This window comes from Engraulis encrasicolus, chromosome 7 (assembly GCF_034702125.1).
Source record: "Engraulis encrasicolus isolate BLACKSEA-1 chromosome 7, IST_EnEncr_1.0, whole genome shotgun sequence".
Lineage (NCBI taxonomy): Eukaryota > Metazoa > Chordata > Actinopteri > Clupeiformes > Engraulidae > Engraulis > Engraulis encrasicolus.
Genome location: NC_085863.1, coordinates 33716548 through 33731547, shown reverse-complemented (window position 1 = coordinate 33731547; position 15000 = coordinate 33716548). Strand labels below are relative to the sequence as shown.

Below are 15000 nucleotides of genomic sequence, written 5' to 3'. Positions count from 1 at the left end.
ATAATAGTAGTGCTGGAGGGAGGCAGCTAAACGAGCTAGGCAGATGCAGCGTATAGGATTGTCAGCCGTGCACTTTGCCTTACCTGAAGCCTAATTAGGAAACGAATGCCTCTGATGTGTTTTTCTGCTCTCTGCATCTCACTGCAGTTCTCTGTGTGCTGATACGATGTACTGTACTCGTCTGTTGTGTTGTTGTGGAGAGGCTTGGCTATATTTACTTGGGTTTCTGTTGTGTTTGTTTGCCCCAGATGCACTATTTTGAGATTAGTTATTTTTTTTGGGATATTACCTTCCAATAAACCCATAGATGTTGCTTAGCTCAAACACAATGCGCAAAGCATGGGGAAACATTTGAAAGAACATTGTTATTTTCCCTAGCAGCTATGTTTGTCTGTCTGTGTTTTTTTTGTTTGTTTGGGTGGTTGCTTGTTATCGAAATAACCTAAAAGTCATGAATGCATCTTGCAGATTTGCCTGTAGGCCTGTTTCAGAATTCTAAATTGCTTCGAGGTGGGTGGTTGAATCCTATTAATGATATAAATAACCATAGACATGGGAGGGCAGGCTTGTTGTAAATAATTCAAAGGGCATATCAAGCAGGCAAAATGGCACATGCAAAAGTAATATGTTACAACGCTGTTATGACGATCTTAATATATGGTCTGACGTTGTTAGCCGAAAGGGTTAAAGAAAACAGCTGTGAAGCTCCATTCTTGTCATTGCGGCGGCACGCACAGCACTTGTTGTTGATTGCCTTCTGTTACGCGGCGTAATTATCACTTCACCGCCGGTATTTCCGTACCCCCCTTCGCACAGGTGGAGAGGTGGCCCCACGACACCGACAGCAACAATTAACAGAGTGAACAATGCAGTCAGAAAGAAAAAAAAATAAAAGCTAGGCTCTACCAAGCTCTCCTCGGAGATCTGTTTAGCAGCTTGTGACATAAGCTCAGAGGCCAATTTACATTGCCAGCACTGCCAGAATGCATTCTGGAGAAACGGCATGCCTGAATCAGTCAACATATTGTGTAAATGATCGTTGATGGCAGCCCTTAATATCACTCAGGAAAATGAAGAGACAGTAGAGTTAAATCACTTTCATTTTCGCAAGTATTTCAGTAGGCCTATGTGTATGTGTGTGTCTGTTATGTATAATCATAGCTTTTGCTGGACGGAGATGCAACTTTTTAACTCTCTAGCTCTCTCTCTCTCTCTCTCTCTCTCTCTCTCTCTCTCTAACCCTGTGTGCACTCTATTTCTCTCTCTCTTGCTCTTTCTATTTCTCTCTGCCTATTTCTCTCTCTCTCTCTCTCTCTCTCTCTCTCTCCCTTTCTCTCTTCATCTTCCCCTCTTCCTCCCTGTCAGTGGTTTGGACAGGCTTCGAGTCGGAATTGAAATGCACCGTTCTGGCATTTGCTCCCGGTCTCCGCAAAATCACATTAGACACTTTGCAATTAATCTATTTGCCCGAATCATTTTCATTCCCCCTTCAAAGCAATAACCACATCTGCACGCTAGCAATTTCACTTGCCGGCGTAATTTGGCTCCATAATAAGCAGATTTATTGTGTGACGGCGGCGGCGCGGGTAGAAAAAGGCAAAGGCAGAGGCGTTTTTTTGTTGTTGTTGTGCTGTTGAATTCTTGGTGGTGGTGTTTTATTTTATTTAATTTTTTCCGGCGTGTGTGATGCTGATAGGCTCATCTGTCTGTCAGTGTGACACCATTGTGGCAGTCATCCCCTGCTGAATCTAATCATGCCACTGTAGCAGATTAATTCCATGACGCCTCGCAAACCCCTGCCATTCGGCAAAGGAGAGATTACCCAACGTTATTGTTTGTGTGTGTGGCTGTGTGTGTGTGTGTGTGTGTGTGTGTGTGTGTGTGTGTGTGTGTGTGTGTGTGTGTGTGTGTGTGTGTGTGTGTGTGTGTGTCTGTGTCTGTGTCTGTGTCTGTGTCTGTGTCTGTGTGTGTGTGTGTGTGTGTGTTTTCTGTGTTCGTGTTTCCGTGTGTGTATGTGGCTGTGTATGCTTGTATGTGTATGTGTATGTGTGTCAGTATGTAAACAGTTTGCCTGTTTTAATTACCATATTGTGTGTCGTTCACGTCTCTCTGTGTGTGAGTGAGAGTGTTAAAATTCCTTGAGTGGCATTATCTTTGAGCTTTTTTCATCATCCTCTAATTCCCAGACAAGAAAAAAGCAACAATCAACAAGAACTCCCAAAACAGCTCAGTTTTGTTTCTGTATTTCCTTTTGCTGATTGTCTCTTTCTTGCTCGCAGCCAGAGAAAGAATTAGGAGTTTGTGAAACTCGTCATCTAATTCTCTGTAATGCAATCGATCAATCCTGTCCATATAAGACAGGACTGATGATTATGTCACGCTTACAAAAGAGAGAGAGAGAGAGAGAGAGAGAGAGAGAGAGAGAGAGAGAGAGAGAGAGAGAGAGAGAGAGAGAGAGAGAGAGAGAGAGAAGACAGAGACAAGACAGAGAGAATACAGTCAGAGATGTGAGTGAAAGAATAGAAGCATAAATTTATTCCATTTTGTCAATAGTTGACAGCTTTAGATGTGTGCATGGGCTAGAGCGTCTCTCTGTGTGCGCGTTTGTGTGCGTGCGTGCATGCTTGCGTGTGTGCTTCTGTGTGTGTTTGTGTGCCTGTGTCTGTGTCTGTGCACATTGGTCTGTGAGCATGTGTGTGTGTGTATGCGTGTGTGTGTGTGTGTGTGTGTGTGTGTGTGTGTGTGTGTGTGTCTGTGTGTCTCTGTGTGTGTGTGCCTGTGTGTGTCTGTGTCTATGTGTGTGTATATGCATGCTCGCCCATGTGAGTGTGTGTGTGTGTGTGTGTTTGTGTGTGTGTGTGTGTGTGTGTGTGCTGGTGTCCTCCCGCGGCGCATCGTCTCCCCCTTCACAAAGCCATTTGTTTTCCTGACAGCCTTCTCCACCTCCAGAATGAGGTCAAGAGAGGAGCGCTCGCTCGCTTATTTATTTATTTTATCTGTTGGCAGAGCCGAGCGCTTCTTCCCTCATCCCAAGCCAATCACAGACAGATAGATAGAGATGGTAGATAGATAAAGCCTTTCAAGTCATTTACATCCTAATTACCTCAGCTTCATAGCAGGTGTGTACCGGGCGGCATCTTAGTGTAGTTATTTGAGCCATATATTTTTAAGAGTTGCTTTTTAATGTGGTTGTGTTTTTCTATGTTTGTGGGGGGTTGTGTGCCTTGTGTATGTGTGTGTGTGTGTGTGTGTGTGTGTGTGTGTGTGTGTGTGTGTGTGTGTGTGTGTGTGTGTGTGTGTGTGTGTGTGTGTGTGCGTGCCTGCGTGCCTGCGTGTCTGTGTGCGTGTGTGTCTGTGTGTGTGTGTGCGTGTGTGTGTGTGTGTGTGTGTCTGTGAGTGTGCCTGTGTGCGTGCGTGCGTGGGTGCGTGTGTGCGTGCGTGCATGCATGCATGTGTGTGTTACTTACTTATTACTTCCCCCAATCTCCTTCTCTGCTTTTCTGACTATTTTTTTTGGCCATGTGCTTTGCAAGGTATTTCTTGCACAGTGCCTGATGCATGTCGTGTTATAATCAGCTCTCTGGCCCCCGTGTTGCTCTGAGATGACCCCTCACCACACTGCATGTTTGGCCCCGTGGCCCTCGGCCCTCATTCCAGACTCACTCCTAATTGGTTAATGAACGGAATTGATTGCCTGCAGAGTATTGTACAGTCACCTTTGTTTCTCCCTAACCCTTTTTTTCTCTGCTCAGGCCTTAATTACCTAGCTAATTGAAGAGGTCGTTCTAGCTGCTCACTTCTGGCCGCACCTGGCTGTTTCAGTATGGATTGTTTTGCTGAGGAATTAGGGTGGGTGTACTTCACAAACTGTTGGATTAGAGTTCGTTCAGGCGTCTGCTTTTCTTTTTTAGTGAAAAGGCTTTAAAACATACTTGTTTAGCTCCGTGGCCTACCTCATGACTGAGAATGGTAGATATAGTAACAGTACACCAGTGGCTGGCGGGATGGACACATTGGTCACCATGTGAAAAAGAATAAAGTCCGTAACACTGTTTGTCTACTGTGAATTTTTTTATTTTATTTTTTTATTTGTACACCATGCCTTTATGCAACTAATTGTATAACTGGATTTTAGTCTATTATACTTCAATATTGTTCTGACAAAATGTTTTAATAGTCCATGCCCGGTACATTACATTCATACTTGAATATTACTAAAAATAATAAATGAGGGTACATCAGGACTATGACAAGTGTATCACAATATTCAGTACCAGGTTGATCTCGGTCTAGTTGAAGTTATACTTGAGCTGAGTGATGACGAACTGAATATTAGTGCAATGCTTTTGCCGAGCTTTTGCATTAAATTACCTGTAGCATAGTCCTACTGTATTATTACCTATTTTTTTTTTTTTTAATCAATTCTTGATTATGCAGTGTACACATGCAGATATGTTGTGTTCAGCTTCAGGCACAATGATTTGTCTATGGCATTACTCTATCTGATATTCATTTTCTCCCATACGAGTAAAAGCGAGTAGATAGATAGATAGATAACACAGACGTTTCTACGGCCTGGTTGGCATCTGGCAGTCGAACTCTGTGACCTTTGTGTGGGTGGTGTGTCTTCCCCTTGCTTATTGAGCTCTGGGAGAAAACGATCACAGACAATTCTCTCAAAGGCTGTTCTCTCTCTTTCTCTCTCTCTTGCAACCTCCGAAACGCTGCGCTACAGCCCATTTTGAAAGAGTGCACCTGTCGTAGAGAGAGGGCTTGAAATTACATTAAGGGTCGGGAGAACAAAAAAGAAAACACTAGAATGACTTTCTTTTTGGATGGTTTTGTCGGATTTGTTGGAGAGCTTCTGGCAATAAAGGCACTCCCACACATTTTCCTCAGTAGATGAGAAAAAAAGGAAGACGTCCTCATTTTTGTTACTCACTTTCTTTCTTTTTATTTGTTGCTAACTCTTCAAAACACACAGGAACCCTGTGCACATTTCTGCTCCCCATAGCCCATTTTTCTATTTTATTGTGGCTTAGGCAAAAAGGGATAACAGTCCAATACATTTTCCAGCACACATATTGTCTCTCAGAGTGGATCTGTTTTATTTTTTATCAGTCTTTTTTTAGAGAAAGTGTGCTCAACTCCCAACTGTTTCAAGTTCATGTAGAAAAGCCGCACTCTTGGGTGTAATTTATTCTAGTGGCAGACAGGCATTTCGGCCTAGGCCAAGAGTGCAGTTTTTCTAATGATTATTTTTTTTTATCATGCATCATGTAGTTACAGGTCTGTGGAAGGTGCAACATATGTGTTTTCAGTGGCTGTGCAGTGATCTGTCATGTCTGTGCAGTGAGGTGGGGGTTGATGATGACGTAACCTTGAGCACCACTGGCCCACTGCCACCTGCCCTGGCCGGCTGGAGGAGGGGGGGACACAGGCAGGTGCATATCGTGGGTGGCCTCTGGACTACAGGCTCCACCCATCAGGTTTAGTTTGGTGTAAGAGAGAAACAGAACACACACACGCACACGCACGCACACACGCACGCACGCACGCACGCACGCACGCACGCACGCACGCACGCACGCACGCACGCACGCACGCACACACGTGAGCACATGCATTCACACACACACGCACACATACACACACACACACACGCACGCACGCACGCACGCACGCACGCACGCATGCACGCACACACACACACACTCACACTTCATCTTGGACAGCTGTGACAGTGCTGTTGTTCTGACTGAGAGGAACCATCAGTACCCACCCAGTTAATTTATTAATATACTGTATTAATTACGCATATCCAAAGTACTGTACATTCATTTATAGGAGGCCTATATGTTCAACAAATTGATAACTTTCTCATGCACATTTTCCCTTTTTGTTTTCTTTACAGCATAGGCTATTTGCAGTGCATCCAGGTGATAATTGCTAGGTCAAATGTGCACAAACAAGTTGCATGGAAACCTAAGGTAGTTAACACGAAGAAAAATATGGTCTGAAATGTTCAGTTAAGTAGGTAAAAAAAACAGCCCATCTTCCTGCTTATCTCTCTTTCTCTTATTTTCTTCACCGTGTCTCTAACTCACCCGGGAAGATGTTTGTAAGCTCTCTACGAAGCAAAGGTTATTTTATCTTCAAGATAAGGATCTTAACGCTCCCATCTTTTGGAAATAATGTCTCACTCATGTTTTTTTCTTCTCTAAAGAAGACAATAACAGATAGTGTTCACAAAAAAACCCCAAGCAAACAAAACATCCTCCGCAGTAGTTTGTTGTTTGTTGTGAACCGTATAGCTGGAGCCATTCCCTCTCTTCTGGCTTTGCACACAGGCAGGGAAGCCGACAGGGGGGACAAATGGTTCATTTGTCCCGGGCCCAGGTAGAGAGGGGGCCCAAACTTGGGTTTCCATTACATTGTAGGTATTGGATCGGGGGCCCTTTCAGGTGACTTTGTCCTGGGCCCAGCAAAAGCTGTCAGCGGCCTTGAACACAGGCCGTATTGATTCCTCGTTATTTGCTTTTGTTTGTCTTTTAGAACCAGTGAGTGCGCATCTGATTAAATTGAATTCCATGTCACTTCTTTGTCCTCCTTGTCAATTTGGATGCTATTCAGCTTCCCATTTCCTCAGTGTTCCTTGGCAAGGCACTGGCTCTTAAAACACTCAATTACACCCAATCCATATCCCCTTAGTCATTGTTAAAGTGCTCAAAGAAGATCGGTTTCTTTTTAAGCTTTGCAGGAGTATGCATATTTTCAGGCTGGCAACTACAATATGTTTTTGTGTGTGTGTGTGTGTGTGTGTGTGTGTGTGTGTGTGTGTGTGTGTGTGTGTGTGTGTGTGTGTGTGTGTGTGTGTGTGTGTGTGTGTGTATGTGTATGTGTGTGTCGTAGGCCTATGCAGTCAGACTCTGGAACCTCCTACCCTTGCACATTAAAACTGTGCCCACTTTATCCATGTTTATATCCAATCTACTAGTTATTACTAGTACGGTTATTTCCGTTTTTTTTATTTTTATTTTTATTTATTCTTTTCTTTACATTTTTTGATATTGAACAATTGTTGTATTGTTCATTTTGTAATTTATCTTAATCCTATATTTACATTGTTCTATCTTCATTATTACTTGTAAAGCACATTGGGCTGCCTCATTGTGTATGAAATAGGGTATATAAATAAACCAGACTTGACTTGACTTGACTTCATCCTCATCCAATGTGAATGACATTTGTCACGGCGGCACCTGTCAGCTCTTTCAATGAACACAAGAACCATGAACTTTAAAGTATTGTTATTTTATTTTTTATTTTTTTAAATTAAATGCAAATGTTTCAAAATCCACTACAAGTCTACACTGAATCATATCCAGTTAATCGAAGTCCAAAACCAGTTCATCGTGTGTCAGCCAAGTCCATATTCAAATCATCAAAGTCCAAAGTCCAAAACCAGTTCATCGTGTGTCAGCCAAGTCCATATTCAAATCCATATCCAGATCATCGAAGTCCCAAGTCCAAAACCAGTTCATCATGTGTCAGCCAAGTCCATATTCAAATCCATTAATCAAAGTCCCAAGTCCAAAACCAGTTCATCATGTGCCAGCCAAGTCCATATCCACATTCATGTCCAGTTAATCCAAATCCGAGTCCAAAGCCAGTCGATCAGTTCCTGTATTCGCCTACAAGCCGCTGTTGCTGATGTCTGCCCACTGGTGCGCCCAGCTCCTGGGGATGGTGTAGTACCTGTTGATGGGAGTGGAGCAGGCGTTCCTCCTGGTGGGGATGGAGGAGAACTTCTTCCTAGGGGCAGCAGGGAGGCGAAGCAGAACGGGACCATCTGCCCGGCGTATGGTCCCTCCTGCCTGCTTCTCAACCCCCAGAGCCCCAGCACGTTCTCCTGCACCGTTTTCCACATCTGGACATTAAAAGGGAGAATTTAGTGATTTCAATTTTATTTTTTTCCTTAATTATTATTATTTTGGCTTTTTTATTCATCCTTCATTTTACCAGGGTCATTATATTTCAATTAAGCATTGGCCAAAAAGAGCAGCATTTCTGAAGTAGTAGGACATACACAGTATGAAATTAAGAAAATGCACACCATGTGACTGCTTAAGTACTACTGTACTTAGTGTACTCCATTCTAATCTAGATCTGCTTTACTGAGAGGAGTTCTGCTGTACGTACTTTCTATTGCCATTGTGTCCATGTCCACCAGCTGTTGTACCTCTGTCTCAGCAAGCGCCACACGCAGTCCTGGAAGACAGGATGTGGTATGAAATGCAGTTAGTCAGTGCTGATTCTGTTACTGCAGTTTTTTTTAAATTACTTTGTTTGTTTGTTGTTTTGGTCAGTGAGTCAGTGTATTTATTTATGTGTTTATTCATTTTTCACCTTGGAGACTTTTTCTACATGTTTTACATTTCATTCCTCAGTTTTTACTTTTTAGGACTTTTGAGCAAAACAAACCCCTTTTCATTGCTTATGAATTTTGGAATTCATGCGAACATGACAATAAATATCTTGTAATCTTGAGTGATAGGTCTTCTGCTCACCCTGAGGAGTGATGATAATCTTTCCTTCCTCCAGCTCTCCTTCTGCTGCAGTGATGGTTTGGACACCATTGGTCACATTTCCGTTCTCAGCGTCTGCGTCAGATTTTTTCTTCCTTTTTCCTTTTAGTTCAGTTCCTGTCTTGAATAGTTCAGCCATCGCAAGTTCTGTTATGAGGAGCATCCGGAGATTCCTCATGGACTGTTCATCCTTCCTAAGTTTATCCTCAGCCACATGTATTCCTAAAGACTTGACTTTTCTCCATAGCTGATCCAAGGTGTATCTATTTACTTTTTTTGTAAGTTTCCTCGTGAGTTTTGCATTTCTGTCTTGCCCTGCTGTCCAACAGCAGGCCAAGAAACAGAAAAACCACATGAGAGCAGCAGTAAAATTGTTATCAACTGACCTAAACAAGCGCCAGGCAGAGTGAGCAAGAATTCCACTTTTCACTCAGTTGAGTTTTAATCACCATTATGACATCACTTGTTGTTGTTTGATGCTGTTACTAAATAAAAGAACCATTGAATTGAACTTTCCCTAATCTATGATGTCATGGATATTCTATATCAACTATTACTTCCAGTTTCACTGCTGCATGGAAATCAGTTGTTGAATAAATAATAATAATAATAATAATAATATGCAATGTTTATGCAAGTATGAACATCATTTGTTGAATAATAATGAATAATAATAATAATAATATATCACCATGTTATTATACATCATGAAATATCACCATACACCATGGTCTCAGAACACTAATGCCTATACAAAAAAATAGTATATAAAATAATAAAATTAAGAAAGTAAAATAATGAGGAAAATAAAACTGATGGGGAAAATAATCAAAAAGTAATTCTAAAGATTCAAATATTCAATTATTGTGTAATATTTTACCATATTATGTTGTTGTTGTTGTTGTTGTTGTTGTTGTTGTTGTTGTGTGTGTGTGTGTGTGTGTGTGTGTGTGTGTGTGTGTGTGTGTGTGTGTGTGTGTGTGTGTGTGTGTGTGTGTGCGTGTGCGTGCGTGTGTGTGCGCGCCTATGTGCGCCTGTCTGCGTGTGCGCGTGCGTGTGTGTGTGCGTGTGTGTGTGGAGTGCCTGCGTACGTGTATGTGTCTGTGTGTCCATAAAACTGCATTGGATTACATAGGACACGTTTCACTGAGAACATGAGTTGTGTATGTTTGCATTGGAATGTAAAACAGGCAGACTATAGTATGCTGTAAAGAAACATCAAGGTTTAGAAGCCTGTGTCTTTTATGTTTGTTCATGCAAGCACATATTTCTTTGTCAATGTATGTGCACCCATATGTGTGCATGTGGCTCTGTGTGTGTGTGTGTGTGTGTGTGTGTGTGTGTGTGTGTGTGTGTGTGTGTGTGTGCGTGCGTGCGTGCGTGCGTGCGTGCGTGCGTGCGTGCGTGCATGCGCGCCTGCGCGCCTACGTGCGTGCGCGCCTGCGTGTGTGCGTGCCTGCGTGCGTGCGTGCATGCGTGTAGTATAGTATAGCGTAGCGTTCTGTTGTGTGAGAGGCCATGTGCCGTCATCAGTGGTCAAGGATGCAGCAGCGCTTGAGTGATGTACCTGTCAGCCTCCTCAAGGCTCCGTCTGCCATACAATAGCTAGCTGAGCATGAAGCATGAAGCAGGGCTGCTGCCCAGAGTACTTAAAGAGAGCCAGGTGACACTAGTGCACACCACCTGAGGACATGCACTCATGCTGGAGCTTCTCCATTCATCAGTGGACTACTGCACTGAGAGTACACAGGATGAGGTGTAAGACTGGCCTGTAGTTGGATGACTCAGCTTTACTTTGATTTTTTTTTCTATCATAGCAGTTATTGTAACTCTTTAAGTGAAAGTGAAGTGAAAGCCCGACTAGGAAACTCCAACTTACATTATCATTGTAACACAACACCCCACAGCACACAAGTGCACATTGCACACAACGAAATGCATGTATGCCTCACTCGTGCAAGGGGGCAGCCCCGAATTGCGCCCAAAAGGGAGCAGTGCGGCGGGACGGTACCATGCTCAGAAGACGGTGGAGAGCTTAATTACTCCACCACCAACCTGGCGGGTCAGGAGTCGAACCGGCATAAATAAATACGAAAGATGCATATAGATCGTCTCTGTAAATACTTACATTCTTTTCACAAGCACAACATATTTCTACTAGTTATTAGTAGCACAAACTAGTGATTGCAGACACCAGTGTGTTTTTACATGCTTTTCCCACCATACGGGTGCAGTAGCTTGCACTCAAAGTGGAGCTTCTCCATTCATCAATGAACTACTGCAGTGAGATTGCCCAGGATGAGGTGTAAGACTGGCCTGTAGTTGGGTGACTCAGCTTTACTGTGATCCACATTTCTTTTCAACAGAGTAGAAGTTATTCCAACTCTTTAAGGCCAGTGAAATGGAAGTGGACGCAGCAGTAAAACTACCGGTAAAGTACTGATTATGGTAGGTAGAGTGAAATACTGTATATACATTATTTTTACATGCACAAAATATGTCTAGTAGTTATTATAGGCACAAACTAATAATTGCAGACACAGATAAGATTTGCATGGTTTTTCTACCACTGTAGTGCAGTATCATTCACTCAGTGTGGTGCTACTCCATTCATCAGCACTGTTAGAGAGTACGCAGTCTGAGGTGTAAGACTAGAGGTGGATGACTCACCTTCACTCTGATCCATGATTTTGTTTCAGCATAGAATTTAGTCTGCTGCCTCTATAATGTTGAAAGCAAAAGCAAAAGTAAAAGAAAAGTAAAAATGCTGATTATTGTGCCACCACCAAAGCTAATTTTCAATTTCAACAATGAACAATAAAAAGTCTAAGTCTAAGTCTTATGATAGTAGGCAGGGTGGAATACATTATTTGTGCCGTACAAGCCTACAACAGTTCTTCAAGCACAAACCTTAATTACAGGCACAAACTAACTAAGTAATTAGAGGAGTCAATTCGTTTAAGGTTTTTCTATACCATACTGATGCAGTGTCATGTATTAGTGTTGCATTTCCATAATGTGTTAATCCTACTTCTACTTGTACTTTTACTTGTACTTGTAATTCTACTTGTACTTCTTCGTCTACTTTATACCCCTCTGATTCTATTCACCTGTCTTCTCCTCCCCTCAGACCCAGAGCTATTCGCCCATTCTCAGTGGTGTGGTGTGCACCTTGTTATAGGAAGGCGGAAAGCATTCATGTGAGATGTGCTGTTGAGCCCTGTGGAGCCAGGGGTTGGCCTGGAGATCCTCCAGCTGTGCTGTGCTGTGCCGTGTGTTTGGCCCAGAGTTCGATCGAGTTCACTCACTCCCATCCACCTGCTCTGAATTTTGAGTCTTGGAGACAAACTGTTTGTTGTTGTGGTGGTGGTGCGTTGAGCAACCGAGCGCTCAAGGTCTGTCTGCGGGCTTTACCACCGTAAACTACGGAAGGGCGATTTTCATTGCACATTGCGCAATGTTTGTGCACACCAGCTGATTTTTTTTAGTTTATTCAAGCCGAATTGTGGAGTGTGGAGTCGACTTCATTTTTTTGTTGTTGTTGCTGATCTTATTATGGGCATATTGGCAAGACGACTGAAAACACATTGAGCAGACATTTCCATGTTGTTTAACCACTAAAAGACATGCACTTGTCTCTTTTTGTGCAGCTTGTATAACACACCTGACAGATAAATGATGCAGGTGTACTGTATGTACACAGACACACAGGCACACTCATACACACACAGTAAGAGAAAAATGAGACAGAGACAAAAAGAGGAGCAGGGGGGGGAGGGGGGGGGACTGATAACAAACGTGAATGGATGAGCTGGCTGTTCCATGTGCCACGGATGACGCAAATGAGGGGGATTCATTCGAATTCTTGGCATGTGCACGCCGGCTGGCGCTTGAGTGGTGTTCTAGCACCCCCTGGTGGCGGTACTGAATAATGCTGTGAGGAATATTCTGGAGGCAGACAAAGGGAAGGAAGGAGGGAGAGAGAGAAGGAAGGAGGGAGAGAGGCTGCTGCTAGGCGCGGCTGTCTGTCAGATCCTGCTCTGCTCTGCTCTGCTCTACTCTGCTCCGCTCTGCTCAACGCCTTATTCTCCAGCCTGCTGTGCTCAGCTCTTGTTTTCCAAGACAGACATTGTGTTCAACAACAGAGGCACAATCAGGACAAGATAATCTCACTGTAAACACGGGGATGCATGAACAACACACAAATGCCTCATGTCTTGTAGAACACTGCAGATTTCAAGATGCACAGAAAGACTGCCTGATGACATACCACAGCATTGTTGCATGGTTTGTATGCTGTACAATGTCAAAATTGCTACTTTCAGTATAGCTCAATACTCTGTCTGAAACGGAAAACACAAACATCTTTTCATGAGCTAGGAATTACTGAGGCGGTAGGCCTATCTGCCGGAGTAATCTACAGGCCCGAGCGAGAAAGAGGAGGGCACGTGTAGCACAATGTCTGCTGTTTCCCCCCTCCTCCCAAACCCTCCCGACCACTTCCATAAACACCCTTGGGAGTTCCCCTTTCTCCACAAACCCCCGCGGCTGTATTCCCCTCCCCCTATCTACCACCCCCACCACCACCCCACTCTCCACACTTACCCCCCAGAGTACCCCCACAGTCAAGGCAAACACATGTAGTTCACAGGTCACGATCAATAATTCGCTGGTAACCGTGGAGACACTCTGCAGCCCATTTTGCTGATAATAGCCGTAGCCGAGGAAGAATTTAATGGGAAATGCGCCGCAGCTTTTCCGCAGAGCCTTCGATGTGTGTTTTTCTGTTTCTTTAATGCTGATCTGCGTGCCGTGCCGTGGCTGGCCTTGTCAGTCAGCCAGGAAAAATAGATTTGCATGATGTGTTTTTTTGAGTGCGAGCCGCGCCGAGCGGGAATAATAGTTTTGTGGGATCTGTGAAGAGCGTAATCGTTATGGCTTATTCTTCCCCCAGGACACTGTAGACACACACCCACACACACACGCACATGCACCCACAGACGTACGCACACACACGCACACACGCACACGCACACGCACACGCACACACACACACACACACACACACACACACACACACACACAGACACACACTCACGCACACGCACACGGACACGCGCACATGCACACACACACACACACACACACACACACACACACACACACACACACACACACACACACACACACACACACACACACACACAGACACACACACACACACACACAAACTCCAGCTGTGAGACATATTTACATATTTCTCTTATTTGCCACTAAGTATGTCCTCGCTTCGGAGGCCGTCGGCGGGTAATGTTTGCCGAGGGCCTCGGTTGCGGACCTCTCCACCAGACCTCAGGGTTGTTAATCAAAATGGCCGCTGTAATGTCTGGGGTCGCCACATAATGCTCCCATGCGGCAGGGCGATGGACGGAACACGGTCTAAATCACTGTAATTTTCCCGTCACCCCCACCGCACTGATTCCACCCTCCGCCCCCATTATACGCAATGAATAATTAAAACCCAAAGGCCGTCTGGAGTTTTTATTTTTTTCTCTCTCTCCCTGTTTCTTTCTCTCTTTCTCTTTTTCTCTCTTTTCTTTCATTTTTGCTCCCCCACATGCCGTGGCAAATGGCACTTTGGGGAGTTGGGAGTCCACAATAAAGCGTTTCATTTGGCCCATAAATATCTGTCAAGTGTTGGCATCGTCTGAGCAGAATGTCCTTCACCCTCCAACTCCTCCTCCTCTCCCTTTGTCACCTCCATTCCTACACCCCACCCTACATTCTTCTTTACATACCCCATCCCTCCATCCATCCCTCTCTTCATCACTCGCTCCATCCCTCTCCACTCACTCTCCATTTTTTTTCCTTTACCTCCATTTATCCCTTCCCTCCATTCATACTTCTATCTGTTTCTCTGTCCATCACTCTCTAACCCCTCTCCATTCCTCCTTTCTTCACCTCCAACCATCCTTTCTCTCCACACATTCTTCTATCCCCTCCCTCCATTAATCCCTCCATTTCTCTCTCTATCACATCCATCCATCCCTTCTTCCATTCCTCCATTTCTCCACCCCCTCTACATCCCATCCCTCACTCCCTCTCTCCCCAAATCATCCCCTCCCTCCATCATACCCAAATCATCCCTCTTTTCCACCCCTCCCTCCATCCCCTCCTCCCGCGCTCCGGGGGCTTGGAAGGTGGACATGTTGGCGAGTTCTGAGGCGAGAGCAACTGTAGCCCATAACACAGGCCCAAGGAGCCAGCAAACAGATACTTGATCAGCCCCCCTTCCCTTCCAAAGGGCCGATGTGGGGGTAAGGGGTGAGAGGCAAGGAGGAATGGAGAGTTTTAGTGGAGGAGGAAGGGGAGGCAGTGTTGCCAGATTGGGTGGTTTTCACATTTGCTCAGT

General features: G+C 44.3%; 2 protein-coding genes across 15 annotated transcripts in view; one reads left to right on the top strand and one right to left on the bottom strand.

The window, feature by feature from the left end:
• Positions 1–15000, top strand: part of auts2a (activator of transcription and developmental regulator AUTS2 a) — a 596658-nt gene that overhangs the window by 141063 nt on the left and 440595 nt on the right. The gene's annotated exons all lie outside the window — the stretch shown is intronic.
• LOC134452735 (uncharacterized) lies at positions 7299–9027 on the bottom strand. Of its 2 annotated transcripts, none has more exons than XM_063203289.1 (3): positions 8597–9027; positions 8203–8273; positions 7299–7930 (listed from the first exon to the last, which is right to left on the bottom strand). In XM_063203289.1, exons 1-3 carry the CDS (start codon positions 8941–8943, stop codon positions 7695–7697), a joined length of 654 nt encoding a protein of 217 aa, XP_063059359.1. In that variant the 5' UTR covers positions 8944–9027; the 3' UTR covers positions 7299–7694. The 2 variants fall into 2 exon arrangements, with proteins under 2 accessions (XP_063059359.1, XP_063059358.1); XM_063203288.1 differs by having other exon boundaries at positions 8203–8271; positions 8571–9024.

What these genes read in the sequence shown, in the direction of transcription:
- LOC134452735 (XM_063203288.1), bottom strand. Translation starts at nt 8,943, where the DNA reads ATGTGGTTTTTCTGTTTCTTGGCCTGCTGTTGGACAGCAGGGCAAGAC. An exon ending in GATTATCATCACTCCTCAGG is followed by an intron (nt 8,272 to 8,570) that starts GTGAGCAGAAGA and finishes CCTGTCTTCCAG; the next exon opens with GACTGCGTGTGGCGCTTGCT. An exon ending in GGACACAATGGCAATAGAAA is followed by an intron (nt 7,931 to 8,202) that starts GTACGTACAGCA and finishes TTTAATGTCCAG; the next exon opens with ATGTGGAAAACGGTGCAGGA.